Source organism: Rhinoderma darwinii, chromosome 11 (assembly GCF_050947455.1).
Source record: "Rhinoderma darwinii isolate aRhiDar2 chromosome 11, aRhiDar2.hap1, whole genome shotgun sequence".
Taxonomy (NCBI): Eukaryota; Metazoa; Chordata; class Amphibia; order Anura; family Rhinodermatidae; genus Rhinoderma; species Rhinoderma darwinii.
In genome coordinates this window covers 21478905-21498223 of record NC_134697.1, presented here as the reverse complement: position 1 = coordinate 21498223, position 19319 = coordinate 21478905, and the positions used below count along the sequence as shown (strand labels likewise).

At 45.5% G+C, this 19319-nt stretch overlaps 1 protein-coding gene across 1 annotated transcript in view; it reads right to left on the bottom strand.

Moving 5' to 3' along the window:
- Window positions 1-18535, bottom strand: part of MKI67 (marker of proliferation Ki-67) — a 30376-nt gene extending 11841 nt beyond the window's left edge. Inside the window, exons 1-15 of the mRNA XM_075843135.1 lie at window positions 18239-18535; window positions 14202-14310; window positions 14028-14109; window positions 12639-12754; window positions 12491-12557; window positions 12374-12404; window positions 10498-11334; window positions 8684-8922; window positions 6920-8189; window positions 6728-6837; window positions 6475-6646; window positions 4977-5108; window positions 3568-4328; window positions 3156-3192; window positions 2533-2610 (exon numbers count right to left, since the gene is read on the bottom strand). Of these exons, the coding sequence (XP_075699250.1) occupies window positions 2533-2610; window positions 3156-3192; window positions 3568-4328; window positions 4977-5108; window positions 6475-6646; window positions 6728-6837; window positions 6920-8189; window positions 8684-8922; window positions 10498-11334; window positions 12374-12404; window positions 12491-12557; window positions 12639-12754; window positions 14028-14109; window positions 14202-14293 (4024 nt within the window). The 5' untranslated portion in view covers window positions 14294-14310; window positions 18239-18535. The remainder of the gene's footprint in view (window positions 1-2532; window positions 2611-3155; window positions 3193-3567; window positions 4329-4976; window positions 5109-6474; window positions 6647-6727; window positions 6838-6919; window positions 8190-8683; window positions 8923-10497; window positions 11335-12373; window positions 12405-12490; window positions 12558-12638; window positions 12755-14027; window positions 14110-14201; window positions 14311-18238) is intronic.
- Between the last annotated feature and the right edge of the window lie 784 nt (window positions 18536-19319).

Here is a 19319-nt window from a genome sequence, read left to right as displayed (position 1 = left end):
GGGTAATTATAGACCAGTAAGCTTAACATCCATCGTGGGGAAAATGTTTGAGGGGCTATTGAGGGACTATATACAGGATTATGTGACAATAAATAGCATTATAAGTGACAGCCAGCACGGTTTTACTAAGGACAGAAGTTGTCAAACTAACCTAATCTGTTTTTATGAAGAGGTGAGCAGAAGCCTAGACAGAGGGGCCGCTGTGGATATAGTGTTTTTGGACTTTGCAAAGGCATTTGACACTGTCCCCCATAGACGCCTAATGGGTAAATTAAGGACTATAGGTTTAGAAAGTATTGTTTGTAATTGGATTGAGAATTGGCTCAAGGACCGAATCCAGAAAGTTGTGGTAAATGATTCCTACTCTGAATGGTCCTCGGTTATTAGTGGTGACCCCAGGGTTCAGTGCTGGGACCACTATTATTCAACTTATTTATTAATGATATAGAGGATGGGGTTAATAGCACTATTTCTATTTTTGCAGATGACCCCCAAGCTATGTAATATAGTTCAGTCTATGGAAGATGTTAATAAATTGCAAGCTAATTTGGACAAACTAAGTGTTTGGGCGTCCACTTGGCAAATTAAGTTTAATGTAGATAAATGTAAAGTTATGCACCTGGGTATGAACAACCTGCATGCATCATATGTCCTAGGGGGCGCTACACTGGCGGATTCACTTGTTGAGAAGGATCTGGGTGTACTTGTAAATCATAAACTAAATAACAGCATGCAGTGTCAATCAGCTGCTTCAAAGGCCAGCAGGATATTGTCGTGTATTAAAAGAGGCATGGACCCACGGGACAGGGATGTAATATTACCACTTTACAAAGCATTAGTGAGGCCTCATCTAGAATATGCAGTTCAGTTCTGGGCTCCAGTTCATAGAAAGGAGGAAAAATACAAAGAAGTGCAACGAAGAGAATAAGGGGCATGGAGAATCTAAGTTATGAGGAAACATTCAGAATTAAACCTATTTAGCCTTGACAACTAAGGGACATGATTAACTTCTACAAATATATGAATGGCACATACAAAAAATATGGTGAAATCCTGTTCCATGTAAAACCCCCTCAAAAAAACAAGGGGGCACTCCCTCCGTCTGGAGAAAAAAAGGTTCAACCTGCAGAGGCGACAAACCAGGCCTTACTGTGAGAACGGTGAATCTATGGAATAGTCACCGCAGGAGCCGTCACAGCAGGGACAGTAGATGGCTTTAAAAAAGGCTTAGATCATTTCCTAGAACAAAAAAATATCAGCTCCTATGTGAATGTGTAGAATTTTTGTTTCGTCCATTCCCCTTTCCCCGTCCCTTGGTTGAACTTGATGGACAGGTCTTTTTTCGACCATACTAACTATGTAGGCCCACTGAACAGTATGTATAGTATATGCACTCAATTCTTGGTCGGGGCTCCTTTGGCATGAATTACTGCATGGTACAGAGTCAACGCAGTCGTCTACCAGGACATTTTCGAGCACTTCACGCTTCCCTCTGCTGACAAGCTTTATGGAGATGCGGATTTCATTTTCCAGCAGGACTTGGCACCTGCCCACACTGCCAAAAGTACCAATACCAGGTGTAATAACCTCAGTATCACTGCGCTTGATTGGCCAGAAAACTAGCCTGACCTAAACCCCATAGAGAATCTATGGGGTATCGTCAAGAGGAAGATGAGACACCAGACCCAACAATACAGACGAGCTGAAGGCCACTATCAAAGCAACCTGGGCTTCCATAACACTTCAGCAGGCTGATCGCCTCCATGCCACGCCGCATTGATAACACCTCAGCAGTGCCACAGGCTGATCGCCTCCATGCCACGCCGCATTGATAACACCTCAGCAGTGCCACAGGCTGATCGTCTCCGTGCCACGCTGCATTGATAACACCTCAGCAGTGCCACAGGCTGATCACCTCCATGCCACACTGCATTGATGCAGTAATTCATGCAAAAGGAGCCCTGACCAAGTATTGAGGGCAGATACTGGACATACTTTTCAATAGGACAACATTTCGGTATTAAAAATCATTTTTTAATTTGGGCTTATATAATATCGTAATTTTCTGAGACACGGTTTTCAATAACTGCTAGCATAATCATCAACATTAAAATAAAAAAAATGCTGGTAATAGATCACTCTGTGTGTAATGAATCCATAGAATATATGAGTTTCACTTTGAATTTAATTACTGAAATAAATTAACTTTTTGATGATATTCTAATTCATTGAGAAATGCCTGTATATAGAAAAATTATCCTAAAATCTTGCAGTTTGGCCACTGAGTCTCACACCAGACACTTCCAGTCTATGTGAGCGGTCTGTAGACTATCTAGGAGCGACGCTCACAGCCGAAGATCCAGGGCTGAGCGCTTCTGCACCTTCATTTCATTGACCGTGGGGTTCTCAGCACCTGGACCCCCAACAATCCGAACTTTGATATATAGGTCTCTGACATATCCAAAGTTTGCGGATTAGTGTAGTTACTCTTTAAGGATTGTGTTCACTTGCAATACAATGAATATACTATACCTGATGTAGTGTCAACTAGAAGGCTCAAACGCTTGGCAGATCTTCCTCTTCCTCGGGGAGAAGAAGTGTTTCCTAATGCTAAAGACAAAAATGCAATCTAAAAAAATTGCCTTGACTTCCTATGGTCACTTATTAAAAAAACAAAACAACTGCAGTACAAGCCTATAAAATAAACCTGTTCGTTTAAAGGAGCCAAACAGACCTGGGAGCCGCATCTACTTTATGGCATAAATGGAATACCCTCTAAGCATTATTGCTCTAAGGTCGGTTTTACACAGCAGTGCTCGGTCCATGAGATATGGACCGTATGTCGGCTGTATTTCCCAGACCTAACCGTTTAGGGAGCCGAACTCCTAGTACCTGCCTCCCTGCGGGAATACTGTCCTTTACTGAAAACACCACCACAATATAGGACAGTATTCCCGCGGAGCAGCAGGCACTCCTAGATTCATAGCTCTATGATGCTAGGAGCCTGGGTCCCTGACCTGTGTTTGGTGCAGGAAATATGGAAAACATACAGTCGCACGGACTGAACATGGCGGTGTCAAACAGGGAATAAAGCAAATCGGTTCTAATCTTTCATATACTTATCAATGGGCTATAAATAAGGTCGTCCTACTTACATTTTGCAGACCGACTGCTCGGATCTTTTGATAGAACCTATTAAAAAAAAAAAAAAAGTGTTTGTTTCAAGTGCAAACAAAGCCAGAACATAAATTCAAACAAGTGTCTGTAAAATAAAGGGGCCTTCTAAGCAGCTACATTTAATCCTGATATACCGTCACTAGTGAGACTTGAGCCTAAAGAAGTTTTAATGGTGTGGGAGGAAGAAAAAAAAAATACAAAAAAAACAACATTGATGGCCCATCCTTACGAACATTGGGTGTCTGCCCCTCGGGATATTACCATTGAGCCGAATATTTTAACCCTTTTAGACCTTAATTTCTGACATATTTTAACAGGTTATATGGAAAGGGGGTGACTTGATGAGAGCACCCCTTTTTTAGGACTGACTTAATAACCAGTATATATTACCTTTTTGATAAGAGAAGACTTTGGTGGTGTTTTTATTAAGTTTCTTATTCCAAATATTTCTTCTATTGGACGGGTACTTTCAGTTGATTGGACATTTTCCATGGGTGTGTTCATTAAATGATGTAAAGCGAGATCCTCAACTGGTTGCCCCCTTTCTTTTGGCGTTTTCATTATGCGCTTTATTCCAATCATGTCTTCTACTGACTCACCACGCTCTTTGGGAGTTCTCATTAAACGTTTTATTCCAACCAGATCTTCCACTGGTTGTACCTTTTCTTTAGGAGTTTTCATGATCCTCTTGACACCGGCAAGATCTTCCGAGGGCTCCCCCTTCTGTTTAGGGGTCTTCATGATTCTTCGACCACCAATCAAATCTTCCACAGGCGTACTCATCTGTTTGGGTGTTTTCACAATTTTGTCAATGCCAAGCACATCATGGTTGGAGGATCTACGAGAATAAGCCCGAGGGGACTCAGTTTCTTTCGGTGTCCTCAACAGTTTTCTTATTGCATGAGGGTCAGTAATAGGTCCCCCTTTATGTTTTGGCGTTCTCATTATGTGCTTGATGCCAGAGAGACCCACAGATGTCCGTTTATCCTTCTTTGATTTTGACGTTTCCTCTGCCAACTCAAATGTATCAGTGCCAACCTTACGCAATTCTGGGGAGGAAGGATTTTGCAAGAGCCTAGATACGGCGTCCCGATTGTACTGCTTACGCCGTGTAGTATTAGGACTGTCTAGTGGTGAAACCACCATCTCACCTGCATGAATAGGAAAAAGTTTAAACACATTGTCTAGAAACATAAGCCATTGAAACATTACATTTACCTATGCCAAATATCCAGTCACTAATTGTAACATTCTACACCATTTACAACGGACGCCCCAGTAATGCCACCTTATGGTTTCCTTCATTCACGATTCCTGAGCAGAGATTGTTGAACCACAGATCTGCAGTGTATGCTTGAAGGGATTGTCTCATCACAGACAACCCCCCCCCCCCCCATATTGCAGCTGCTGAGACCCTAAGGAGTGGACTCTGTTGGGGGGAGTTTTTCACGTCTTTACATTTCCCCTACAGCAGCTCTAGTATTACACGGCAGCTATTCATATGTGCTACCGTGATGTCTATATGCCCTCACAGGGCAAATGGACAGGACGCTATGGGCATGCATAGCCTTGCTATATGAGTTTACAAAAGTAATTCAACTATGGACATAGTACAAAAAAATACCCCAGCTACAAACCAAACAGTGGTGCAAATAGAATATATACTAACAAGTTCCCTCGAAAAGCCCATAAAAGCTGTCACCGTAACGCAGTTTGACATTAGAAGTCACAGGCGAAGGATTTCACAACATATCCCCTTCCCCTAACAAAATGCAAGCAACGGCCCTCTGAAAACCAACCGGATTCCTCTGGAGTCTGCATCGCCGACATCTCAACGACCACTGGGCTTGGAGTCTTTGTTTTAGAAATCTCCGGCCGATTACTTTTCCTCTGCTTGTCATTTTCTGGGGTGCTCATTAATTCAGCTACACCTTCAGAGAAAAGAAAAGGCAAGAGAAGATTAAACAAAAATAGGGACTCAAGTTAGTATAAAGCTGCACTAAAACTGAACTGACCAGCAATAGTCGGCCAAAGAGCCCTTTCTACCAAGACCCCATAGTCACATGCCCCGCCAAGCGTGCAGGAGTTCTTAATAGGGAGAAGTGGCTGCCAGAGTCTTCGCTCCTTATGAACAATGTAGAAATCCAACCGCTCGATGCATCTTATCCTTGAAAACTGCCGTCAATGGTGAGTCGGGACATTGCCATGCACATTAGAAAGCTGTCCAGTCCCACCGAAATCCAAGTGTACAGCTGATAGTCATCTAATGTATATGACAACCTTAAAGAGACTGTCACATCATTATAAGTGCCGTATCTCCTACATAAGATCGGCGCTATAATGTAGGTGACAGCAGTGCTTTTTATTTAAAAAAAACGATCTAATTTCACCACTTTATTAGCGTTTTTAGATTTATGCTAATGAGTTACTTAATGCCCAACTGGGCGTGTTTTTTACTTTAGACCAAGTGGGCGTTGTACAGAGGAGTGTATGACGCTGACCAATCAGCATCATACACTCCTCTCCATTCATTTAGTCAGCGCATAGGGATCCTGCTAGATCCTTATGTGCTGTCTTATACTAACACATTAACGATACTGAAGTGTTTAGACAGTGAATAGACATTCCACGGGATGTCTATTCACAATCCCTGCACTTCGTTACTTTTTCTGTGGTAGTTACAGCAGAGCAAGCGTAATCTCGCAAGATTACGCTGTAGATGACAGGTTACAACGAGATTACGCTTGCTCTGCTGTAACTACCATAGAAACCGTAACGAAGTGCAGGGATTGTGAATAGACATCCCGTGGAATGTCTATTCACTGTCTAAACACTTCAGTATCGTTAATGTGTTAGTATAAGACAGCACATAAGGATCTAAAAGGATCCCTATGCGCTGAGTAAATGAATGGAGAGAAGTGTATGATGCTGATTGGTCAGCGTCATACTCTCCTCTGTACAACGCCGACTTGGTCTAAAGTAAAAACACGCCCACTTGGACATTAAGCAACTCATTAGCATAAATCTAACACCGCTAATACAGTGGTGAAAATAGATCGTTTTTTTAAATAAAAATCATTACTGTCACCTACATTATAGCGCCGATCTCCTTATGTAGGACATAGGGCACTTATAATGTGGTGACAGAGTCTCTAAGGCCATTGCCATTAGGGGCTCTGTTCTGTCACATTTGACAGCAAGAATAGCACAGCATGGAGCGCTACTGAGTTGTGTCTTCTGTTGTGAACACAGGACTCGCATGTAAATCATTACCAGTATAGTAACAGTAATACTTACCACTAAAGCTTTCATTGTGGGCAGCGTCAAGTTTCACAGCCTGGTTCCTCATGACTTTAGGGACATATCCAGTTAGGTTGATTATTCTCGTATGAGCTCTTCCTACAAGGATTGTGGCCGGAGAGTCTGCATGACCTGTGCTTGTCAGATCCTTCTTTTTTTTCATTGGAGTCTGAAAACAAAGCATTTCATATTTACAACACACAAATTGCAATTTGAAACGTAAAAAAAACAAACAAAAACCGGGTCATACCTTATGCTTTAGTTTCTTTTTTGAGGCCACTACTTTCTGCACAGGTTTATTAATCTTCTTTTGGGACTTTGCAACTCCAATTTTCACCACATCAGCCCATGTTCTGGACACTAAAAATTAAACGTCCAAATTGAAGCCAGGAGCAAACCTAATTTTACCATTACGTATGTCTTAAGCTTAGAAAAGACTTACCAAGCAAGTTGGCTTCTGTGGCACCGCTTCTCCTCTTGGAACGAATAAGTTCAAAAGCTTCAAGTTTCCTGCTTCTTCGAGGAGTTTTCTTTACGGATAGAGATTTACGAGCTTTCTTCGGTGTCTGTGAAATTGGCAGCTTGCTTGAAACTTCCTGTGGTGGTGTATCTATATGTGAAACAGAGAATCGACCCTTCATATATGGAGTGGCAGGAGACGACAGGGTGGGCGTCCTGGCCACCGGGGACCTCTTGGCCGGGGAAGGCGTCCTGACCACCGGAGAAGGCTTCCGGCCCACCGGGGACCTCCTGGCCGGAGAAGGCTTCCGGCCCACCGGGGACCTCCTGGCCGGAGAAGGCTTCCGGCCCACCGGGGACCTCCTGGCCGGAGAAGGCTTCCGGCCCACCGGGGACCTCCTGGCCGGAGAAGGCTTCCGGCCCACCGGGGACCTCCTGGCCGGAGAAGGCTTCCGGGCCACCGGGGACCTCCTGGCCGGAGAAGGCTTCCGGGCCACCGGGGACCTCCTGGCCGGAGAAGGCTTCCGGGCCACCGGGGACCTCCTGGCCGGAGAAGGCTTCCGGGCCACCGGGGACCTCCTGGCCGGAGAAGGCTTCCGGGCCACCGGGGACCTCCTGGCCGGAGAAGGCTTCCGGGCCACCGGGGACCTCCTGGCCGGAGAAGGCTTCCGGGCCACCGGGGACCTCCTGGCCGGAGAAGGCTTCCGGGCCACCGGGGACCTCCTGGCCGGAGAAGGCTTCCGGGCCACCGGGGACCTCCTGGCCGGAGAAGGCTTCCGGGCCACCGGGGACCTCCTGGCCGGAGAAGGCGTCCTGGCCACCGGGGACCTCCTGGCCGGAGAAGGCGTCTTGGCCACCGGGGACCTCCTGGCCGGAGAAGGCGTCTTGGCCACCGGGGACCTCCTGGCCGGAGAAGGCGTCTTGGCCACCGGGGACCTCCTGGCCGGAGAAGGCATCTTGGCCACTGGGGACTTTAAGGCCGGAGATTTTTTAACTGGGGAAATCTTGGTAGAAGTTGTGGATGGTGATTTAACTGGAGTCTTTTTAGCAGGTGTTCTTACAGCTGGTGACTTCTCAGATGTCCTAGCTGGAGATGGACTTTTAGCCGGTGTCTTTACTATGGCCGATGTCTTGGCCGGTGACTTAGAGACTTGTCTTTTTACTGAAGAGCTTCTTGCCGGACTAGATGAATGAGATGCTCTGGCTGGTGTTGAAGGTTTAACAGGTGAGCCTTTTGATTTTTCCAAAACCTCCTGCAACAAGGTTAAAAATAAATGAAAAAAACCACTAATTTTCTTACACTCATTGGGAGCTTCCTGATAAAATAGCATGGCATATCTGACCGTCTCTGCTGAAAGAAATAACCATTTTGTTTAAACACTGAACAGACAAGGGAGTGAACTGGCTGCTATATACAGGTTTCTCAAAAAAAAAAAAAGCATACCTATATTATGTCGACAAGATGTGAAACTAGCGAGACTCATTACAGCCTCACCAGCAACAGCTGAATGGAGCAAATGTATGAACAAGCCGCTGTGCATGTGTAAGAACTGAAGGCGAAAAAGCTTTGTGACCCCTTGATCGGTGGAAGTCCCGGAGGTCAGACCACCCAACGTTCAAACATTGATGGTCTATCCTAAAACGAGTTTCTCCCTATTCACATTATAATGAAATCCTCCACAATGCGATGGATTTAGAGCATTTTCCTAAAATTTTAAGGACAGTCTATACTATTAAAAGCTCTTACCCTTACTAAAGATTGCTTAAGGCCAAAGCTTTTGCGTATAACGGTGCGAGGAGAGTGGAGGGACAGACTCCGTCGGGCAGGCATTGCTCCTTTTTTAAGGGGAGAATTGGGAGGCAGTCTTTTATCAAAGAGCTCTGGACTTAGATGTCCTCCAAATGAGACCCTCTTTCTTTTGGATGGCGGTTCAGGAAGGGAAAGTTCCTCACTTCTTCGTTTCCTCTGAGATTTCCTAGGTTCAGCTATTTAGAAAGAAAAAAAAACCACAAGTTTCACTAAAATGCAAAAAGATTTTTGAAACTCCATTCCACTAAGATTGCTTCTATAAACCAAGCACTGGCCATACACCTGAAAGATGGTCTTTGCCAACTTAAAGGTGTTGTCTCCGGAGCTCCTGGCCCCGTCAGATGAGCCTGCCTGAATGGGAGCTGCTCGTTGAGAATGGCTCTCCGTTCCGACTCCATGATGTGCAATGCATTAGGGCTTATAGACAGGGGTGATCGTCATGAGACCACACATTGAAGGATGGAATCAAACATGTAGTTTTGTTTTAAGCCAAAGAAAGGAATGGATTTAAAAGAACGTTTCGTACCAATTTGAACCACGTCTGGCTTTGGCTGCAAAAACTGCGTGTGTGATTCCAGCCTAAAGGGGTTCTACTGGCTACCATAGTATAAGCCACCAATGTGTGCTAAGTGGGGGTCCCCGGGAGACCCACTTATTAGCAGAACTGCCACCCCTTTATCCAGATTAGTAAGGATTCCCATCCATGTAAAATCCCATTTAATAGGGGTTGTCGAAGCATGTGGCGGTTTTTCGTATTGATGACCTATCCACAGGATAGGTGATTAGTATATGATCGGTGGGAGTCCAATACCCGGACCCAACACCGAGCAGCTTTTTTGTTGCCTGGAATCAGCCGGATGTCCATGCCGGAGGTAGATGGATCCTGTCACAGTATAGCCTTGCTGTAGCTGTGCTCCTATTCCAAGTGAATAGATGCAGAGCTGCAGTAAACCCAGCATAGCCGCTATACTGTGACAGGAGCCATCTGCTTCCGGCGCCGACCACTGCATAACATCTGATGTCCGGAGGCAGCCAATCGGTGGAGGGTCCAGGTGTCGGACCCCCACCAATCAAATACTGATGGCCTATCTTGCGGATAGGTCATTAGTACTAAAAACCACCTCATTCCTGGACAACCCCCTTAAGGCTGCTCGTACACATACCGGCTGTGCCGCAGTAATTGCCATGCAGCCGTGAACGGAGGGAAAAAAAACTATAGGCTGCTAACCGCAAATTGCAGCGGTTTTGCAGCAAATACAGGTGAAAAAAAAAAAGTGCTTCCCCTGTGCTTGACAAAAAACCACAGCAATCAGTGTTTTGTTTGCCAAGCACGGCAGCACAACCGCTACATGTACGAGCAGCCTAACAGTCAAGCATTAGAGAAGCTGTTCACAGCCTAACCAATTTGCCCCTGATGTGATTAGTTTATTAGGACACTTGTTACTAGAGGCGCCTACACTACAGGATATATGCAACTTAATCCAAAAATTCTTGCTCAAGTATTTTTTTTTACAATTGTGGATTATATGGTACGATCCATAGTACTACAGCAAACCAAGAGACCGAGAACAAGTCATGTTATTCTGGTGCCATAGAGTTTACAGACTAAATACACTAAAATATATATAAAAAAAATAAGCCAAAACTGAATGAGCTTTTGCAACTAGGTCTATAAGACCAGATGTCAAAGATCCAAATTCAGATATAGACAAAGATCCGAAGATAATGCCAGCAGGACTATGAAGACGTACCTTCGCTCATTTTTTCCTCGGTCACAGATGGTTTATTTGGCGTTCCTCTTGGCGATTTATCTGGCGTTCCTCTGGGCGATTTATCTTGAGATGCACTTAGTCGTCCTCGAGTCGGGGATTTAACTCGGGGAGAATTCTCTTGGTTCTTTAATAGCGGCTGTTCAGGGACGGTCGGACTGCTTCGGCGTCGAGGTGAAGAGTCAGGCGTTTTGGCGTTATTAGGGGTAGAATATACCGGAGCCATTACTTTGCTTTGTTCAGCGCTTGCAGGTCTCCTGGGAGATCGTTTCTCTACGTTACCATTTACACTGGGAGCAACTTGCTCCTGAGACACTGAATGCCGTTTAGTAGAGCTTCTCTTTGGCGTCTGTTCAGGTTCTTGCGCAGCTTCTTCTTGAGAGGACTCTTTAGTGGAAGTTCTTGGACTCCTTAAAGGACTCTTTGAGGCCTCTGGGACTCTTCCAGCAGAAGCGGATCTAGGCTCCACGACGACTTTCTTGGGACGTGTTGTTGGGCTATCGCTTGACTGACTTCTCCTAGAATTACGCTTGGGCGCAACAGGAGATTGGGAACGGTCTCGTATTTGTAGATTCCTCTTTAGCGCTACATTTGGGGAGCTGCTTTTATCCTTCACAGGGGTTTTACTATTTTCTTTTTGAGACGCCACTTCACTTTTAAGCATTTCATACAATTCACCAAAGGGTGACAGATCATTTCTAGGCTCTGACGAAGAGGAAATCTGCAGTGATCGGCGTGAATGAGTAGTTTTGGGGATATTGCCTTCGGATTTGCGGTGCGTTTTACTGCTTAGTAGAGTTTCAATCCGCACGGTTTCATCTAAGTAAAATATGAATAAACTGGTCACATTCCAGCATCCCAATATTCATTCATACAAATTATTTTTTTGCATTATTATATAAACACAGAAGTATTTTCAGTGCCCCCCACAGTGATGTGAACGAACAATTTCAGGCCTATTGCACAAAGTTGTAGGATAGGTCCATGAGGTCCACAGGGCCCTACCACACCTCATACAGAGGCATTAAAAGGGTTATCAGAATTTTTTTTCTTAGGAACTGCAAATTAAAAATACAAAAAAGCAATACTTACTTATGCTTGCCCTCGGGGATTCTGCGCTGTTGCTCCAGCCAATCAGAGGGCATTAGTGAAGTTCAGTGGCGACTAATCATATGTCTGGCATAGTAATAAATACAACATATGGCCGCTGAACCCTCTGATTGGCTGCAGCGGTTACATGTTACATGCATGTAAACGAGCACCAGGAGTGCCGCCGGAGCGTCAGCGCTGCATCGCTGGGGTCAAGGGTAGGTAAGTACTGCTTTGTTTTATTTCATTTGTAGCCCCTAAGCAAAAAAAACGTCACTTCCCAGATAACCCCTTTAAGCTGGTGGCATGCTCCAACACATGCCATAATGTAGATGTCTTGTCCCAAAAGTATTTGCTTCAAGGGGAGAATATCTCCAACAAACCCAGGCAGTCACTGCTGCTGCGGTAGGGGGGTCTGCGTGGCCTCTTACAGCTCTTCTGTGCGAATAGGGCTTAACAATGAAATGGGTCTCTGCAGAAGGCCCCTTTTACACACTGCGTTTGTCCAGCTTGTTTAACTGTGCGGTATACGTTTTTTTAACATGGGAGCCCAAGGGTGACGGATGCCGCTATATGGCATCCATTTAACAGAGGTCATCACTACGTTTTTATGGTGTCTGTTACACAGATATATCAAAATACCAGAGTCTATTCATTGTATTTTAAAACGTACATTAAGGTGAACTTGCAAAGTCTAACAAGTGGACAGGACTTCTTTAATAATGTAATAACAGTTAAGTAAAAAATAAATAAAGTATAAGTTACATACTTGTGTCTGAAGGCTGGTTACTTGCAAACACCTGGAGGGGGGAAAAAATAATAAAAAATGAGTACTTCACAAATCACTAAAAATGCTGAGCCAAAATGACTCGCTCAATAGATTTACCTTAAAGGTTTCCGAATCAAGCCCTGTTGACCGTCGTTTTCCTTGCTGTGCAAGAGGTTTCTCAAATCTGTAAGTATAGAACGTTATTACTTAAAGCAGTTTCATATTTTTGTCTATTATCCAAAATATCAATTTTGCATCCGCCTACCTGAATGAGCGATCGATAATGGTGATGACATCTCCGTGTTTGAGGCGCACTGGTTGTTTAACAATGGTTCCATTCAGCCGAGTTGGGTTTACTGAGCTTAAGTTGGTAACAAACACCTAAAGAGAAATAACAGCACGGTCTTATAAAACTTTTCAAAAAGGTTTTGATGGCCTATCCTTAAAAAGGACCCCCAAAACAATCTATTGATGGCCTGACTCCCAACACCTTACCGATCAGCTGACAGAGGGAACCACAGCGTATTGACGAGCGCCACATCCCCTTCATTGTTTACCAGGCACAGCGCCGCACATTTGGTAGCTGCAGTGGCTGGTATTGCATCTGTCCCATTCACTTGAATGGAACTGAGCTTAAAGGAGCTGCAGTACCAGGCACAGCCACTACAAAATGTGAGGCGATGTTCCTGCTAAATAATGAAGGGGACGAGGCACTGACCAGAGTGATGCGGCCCCTTCACTCTGTTGATCGTCGAACCCCGATGATCTGATATTTGGATAGGCAATCAGTATAAAAATTGTGGAAAACTCCTTAAGGTTGATAACTAACATTTAACGCCTATAGTGTCCCACAAAAAAAACACCCTTCTCACAAGTAGTATGTGCTCAGAGAGAAACTAAACTTGTATCCAGTCCATGAGCTTAATACCAGCCTGGACACCAGGGAGATACATTTTACGACAGAGATAGTGACAATCAGCATGAGATCTGTGAGGTCTCATCCACACGACAGTGTTTGGTTCGTGATATACGGATCGCATGTTGGCTGCATATCCTGGACCAAACCGTTCAGGGAGCCGGAGTTCCTAGCTCAGGGAGCCGGAGTTCCTAGCATCATAGTTATGTACAATGCCAAGATTCCCTGCCTCCCTGACGGAAATACTGTCCCGTACTGAAATCATGATTACAGTACAGTATTTCCGCAGAGGCGCAGGAACTCCGGCTCCCTGAACAGTGTTTGTTCCGGGAAATGCGTCTGACATACGGTCTGTATCACGGACCAAACACGGTCGTGTGCATTAAGCCGGAGACAGATCGCTCGGTATGATACATTTTATATCATACAGGTCTATGTAGCTTGCAGTGGATTGCCTACACTAGATACAATTGTTGCAAACTCAGTATTATGTAGGGACATGTTTTAAATGTAAATCATGAATGTTCCTATTCACTGACAGCAAGTATCTCTTGGAAATGGTGAGAAATTAGATGACCAAATTGTTTTTCTAAGGGCATCTAACAACTCCTTTCTCTTGGGCCAGTCCTAGCTGCTCTCACTAATAGATGGGGTCCTGATCTGGGATCTCCACAACCCAAAAACAGGCTCTAACCAGATAGCGTTACTACAAGAACCAGAAATGAAAGCATTAGTTACCCTTTCTTTGTCCTTGACTTCCACTTTACAATGTTCTTTGGATACATGTGGCAGCTGAATGCGGATGTCACACTCTGCTTTCCTGTAACGTAAAGAAGGTGCATAAGATTCATCCAAATCGTGAGAAAATCACGACATCATAATTATACAACACCGCAACGCACACGTACGTACCTTCCAAACAAACACGACGTCGCAGTCAACGGAAAGTGCGTTCCGTCCGTACCATTTCTTTTTATTACAACAATTTCACCATGTAGAGGCATCTTTATAACAAACTTACCTACAGAAAAAAAGAAAAATAATTAGATCTCAACCTAGTCACGTCTACGTAACTAAAACCATCAGCGGATTGTGTTCTGTATTGTAGGAGATTTGTACTGATGCCTTTAGAGTCACACAAACCACAAGTGTGGCATAGTAAGCACAGCATGCTGTATAAAAGTTGCCCACATAAGGCCATGTTTAGATCACTTTTTTTGCCTTCGTTTAACATACGCAGGGAAAAGTTCCCAACACAAGTCTAACGGATGCCATACAGTGACACCTGCCACCCACAGGTTCCCATGTTAAAAACAAAAACACTAATGGACTCCGCTGGGTAGACTATTTTAGCCAGCGGGTGCTACTATGCTAGTCACCATCTTTAAAACAGGATGTGGGCAATATGCCCATGTCACGGCCCCCTCAGCCGATTGACCCCATCCACGGCACTTCAGTCATTTCTTAGCTATAGTAATTTTGTGGGAGAAAAGACCCCATATCAAGTACGGGCACCAAAGGAGCCGACATGGATTGTCACTCAGCTTTCTAAGGCCTCCTGCACACGACTGCAATTGTTTTTACTGTCCACAAATACGTATCCGGTGGCTACACGTCCGCAATTGCGGAAGCACCCATAGACTTGTATGGGTGAGTCCGTGCCGTAACTGCAGACAGGAATAGGAAGGACATGTTCTATATTTTGCGGATCATTTCTACGGCCCGGACACACATCTGTAAATATATGGAAAGGAGTCCGTGGCCAATAGAAATAAATGGGTCCACAATGTCCTCCGTAATTACAGATGAAACTGTGGACCCATTTATTTCTATTGGCCACGGACTCCTTTCCATATATTTACAGATGTGTGTCCGGGCCGTAGAAGTGATCATGCGACTCCGTAATGATGGATGAAAATATATATCTTCTATAGGTGTACATAGCCTTTAACCACAAAAATGACCTTTTATGATTTTTTTTTATCAAAGGTTACACACTAAAGAAAAATGGCATGAAGTGCTGGGTGACATTTTTAAAATGTGCCAGGTGTTTTTTCAGAAAATATATAGGTAGGAGGACAATATTTTTTCTTTTCTAATTCAGGTTTAATGTGCATGTCAAAAAGTATTGAAAAAGTCGCAGCAGCAAAACAGTTAAATCATCTTTCAGCAATAATCTCCATGGTTGGGATACACGACATACAGTGAACGTTACAAGGCAATTAGTTAACACAATGCGCCAGCATGGTCTGAATATCCAGGAAAAAAAACTAAAAACTTTCATAGATAAAAGCAGCCAGGTGTCAGGAGCGTCACCCAAGTGTGACTATTACCAACATTTATAAAAGAGCAGAGGGGACTGTAGGAAAGGGACAATCGCTGAGCCCCCCCCCCCCTATCTGCAAGTAGTGAAAACGTGGCTGCAGTCGGATAGTTACAGCTCAATAATATCACATTAGAAAACCCAAATCTGTTCAGGAACTGATAAAAAGTATGGAAGAACTCATGAGAAATCCTCTCCAGCCATCAGGGACGACACTGCAGACGTGACACTGATAAGAGTCCACGTGACTCGGCAGCGTCTCCACAGTCTATATATAGAGTGTCATCTACAGTGACCGGCCTGTCACCGCCGCACATGCCCACAGCCTTCAGGCCCTCGCCCAGAACACAGCACGTGCCGGGCAAAAATCAGAAGATGCCCACAACCTGACACTGCAAACATCAACACTTGATATCTGTGCCAGTCCTGGTAAACCGGTGATCACCAACCTGTAGCAAAACTACAACTCCTAATATGTGCCTGTCAGGGCATGCTGGGAGTGCTAGTTTCGCAAGGAACCACTATGATAAACTATGACCACAGACTTATCTGTTCTCCGACAGATGGTGCCAGCAGCTCCCCAAACTCTAAGAATCAGCTCCTTAAAGAAGCACTCCAGGATTTTATTTTTTGCCTCCTTTTGTAAAGTACAGTCGGTAAAAGTTAGTCCGCCGTTATATCACGTGACTCACACACTGACTATATGAAGCCTGCGTCTTCAGTGCGGACTGGAAGGCTCTCTATACGTTCCGATGAAACTCACATGGAGCGTCCCATTGGAGTGCATGGAGACCCTGTAGACTTCTGATAGTCACGATATATAATGGAGGACCGCAAATGATAGTTCCTCAATAAAGCACCCGCTAAGAGAATTACCTACAATACTATTTACCGGACGTACGCAGCCATTTCCGTCAGTACCATAAACTGAATGACGTGGCAGGGCGCATGTCTGGCCGCCACGCCAGTCAAACTTCTCCTAGCCGCTATCTTGCAGCTGGAGGGATCGGAGTCTCCTTTTCTGGCGACCCTGTGGGTCCCAGTGGTCAGACCACCACCGATCTAGCATGATCTATCCAGTGGAATGGTAAAAAATCCTTAGGAAGGAATACCCTATAGTGGTATAACGGAAAGTTCTGCAGCTTCCCAATATACAGTCAGCATCAATTCTTCACCACTATCATCTTTACTTATAGTCAGTGAAAGGAAACGTGTACAGACCTAATCCTACTATCACACAGCTGCAGTTTGTTACAATGTATCAATGCAGGCGAAAGCTCTCAGCCTGGTGTCCTGGACAGGAGGTTTATAGAGAAATCGGACCCCATGCACTTGACCGTAGATTTTGTCCGTAATTACAGACCCATTAATTACTATGGCCGATGGACACCTTTCCGTATGTTTACAGGAGGGTGTCCGTGCCACGGATCATCAGGGGAAAAACCAGTGCAATTAAACTTCTGCAGATCGAGCGGGCTGGATCAACCCAGATTACCAAACAGAAACGACCGTCATCCACCCTAGACCCGCAAGTCATTGGTACGGAGGGCAATGATCATCAGCATCTACGACCAGCCTGACAGACCTGCTGGCTCATGGGTCGGTGACAGTAAGGGTAGGATAACAAGGCGAAATTGGCCACGACGCGGCTCACACGGCCAAGGATCAACGCAGGGCTCTGGATGCATTGCGGTAACGAAACGTGGCTGCGATTAAACCCGCAGGTTTATCATGGCAGTCTTACGAAATTCTACAAATTTGGATTTCTTGCAATTGGCGTGTCGCGGCAACCTGTGGGTTGTAACGCAGCCACATTGACTATCGTTACGGTGATGCAGCCAGCGCAACACTGCGATAATGATACGTGGCCGCGCAACTTCTGTCCATCGTACGGAAGAATAGTCAATATGGCCCGTGAGCCACAGGTTCGGATTTTACTGCCAAGGTTAGGTTGTGGCCAGTGATCTTTGGTTGCGGCCAAAGTTGCCCAATCAATACAACAGAAACCCCGGTGATCAGATTGATGGCTGTGACCACGCTGTCCATGGTGTTGAAAAAACAAGTTAGGCAACAAACGCCTGTTCTGCAGCATGCGGCCGTCCAGCTGCTCCAAAACTAACTCCCAGCGTGCCCCGACAGGCTGGGAGTTGTGGCTCTCCAGCTGTTTTGAAACTACAACTCCCAGTCCCATCACGGCCAGACAGCAGCCAGCTAAAAGTTGTGGCTCTCCCACTGTTTTAAAACTACAACTCCCAGCCGGCTGCTGTCAGGGTATGCTGGGAGTTGTAGTTCCCCAACAGCTGGAGAGCCACATGTTCCATACCACTGATGTCTTCCATCACCCATGCTCCACTACTGACACAGAGCCCTATTCACTGACATACTGCAGAGTCCCAGCTCCTGTACCCCCAGCAGCCGCGATGTAACCTGTACATGGGAAGGCTTTCAGCAACGAACATGGTACAATATTGGTTCCGTCCGCTTTCCGTACAAGAACCCTACGGCGAGCGCCAGATTGGAGGTAGACTGCGCGACAGACTAGGCATCGCGAAAACAAATTGGCGGGCTCTCTACCACCTTCCAACATAACAAACTTCAACCCCGCTACTAACCCGTCACTACAGACCTGAGCAGTCGAAAAAGGTTTCCGAGGCGGAGCGCTCAGTCCATTAATGAGGAGAGATTCGGCTACCGCCGGCGTACACGATCCCAACAGCCCGCCGTCCGTTACTGGAAAATCGGCGCCTCCGCGGAATCAACAACACGCATGCGCGAAGTCGGTGCCAAGTGTTTCACCGCAGTCTAGCGTTCTCCGTATCCTTCCGCCGCCTCACGAGCCGGCAGCCTTGACACGAACGGAAAGGAATCGTGGGCACCCGTATTGGGATAGGTGCTGATCCTCTCCTTTAACACGCGCCAGTCGTAATCCAGTTGATAATGTCCAGCGGAGCCGTGAGGGGAGTCTTTCCGGTGAACTATTTCATGCGGCTCAAGGATACATGAATATGTATGAAATTTAAAAAATGTTCGAAAAGCGGCACGAAGCTCAGCGATTGGCAGGGATGCGTCATGTGATTAGAGGAGTGGCCAATCCAATTTTGGGTGGGCATGTTCGAAGGAGGGAGAAAAGCGCGCAGTTCCCTCAAACAAAGACGAGAGGGCTTCGTTATGGCGGCAAAATAGTGGCTAGAGGAACAAACATAAACAACGTGTCGCCCGCATGTCGTCTAATAGACTGACAATGTATGCGCGGAATGACGGAGCTGCTATAACGTTTCCAGTCGCGCTGATATTTAGAGTCGTCATATGACGGTAGTCCCGCGTCGGGTGTCGGTCGGGTACAGGCGGTCTGTGGTTAGAGCTGTCAGTCCTCCGTGATGAAATCGAGGACGCGTGGAGCTTCAAAGATGGAGTCGGATATCAGATATTCGTCTCCAAACTAATTTGTGTTAGGTCCAGCTGCCTTAGAGGAGATGCTGCTACTTGTAGTTCAAAGCTGAGTGTGTGTGTGTGTGTATATATATATATAGATGCTCCGTCCAAAGATTGCAGCTTCGGTTTGTACATCCCTGGATGTGGCTGCGTTGCTCGCTGCGACCATCACAAGTAATCTAAGCTTTCTGGACTTAATTGCGACTATCAAGTCGCTGCAGCTTGCTGGCACGTTACTTCCATTACTGCGATTTATAGATAGATGTCTCACAGGA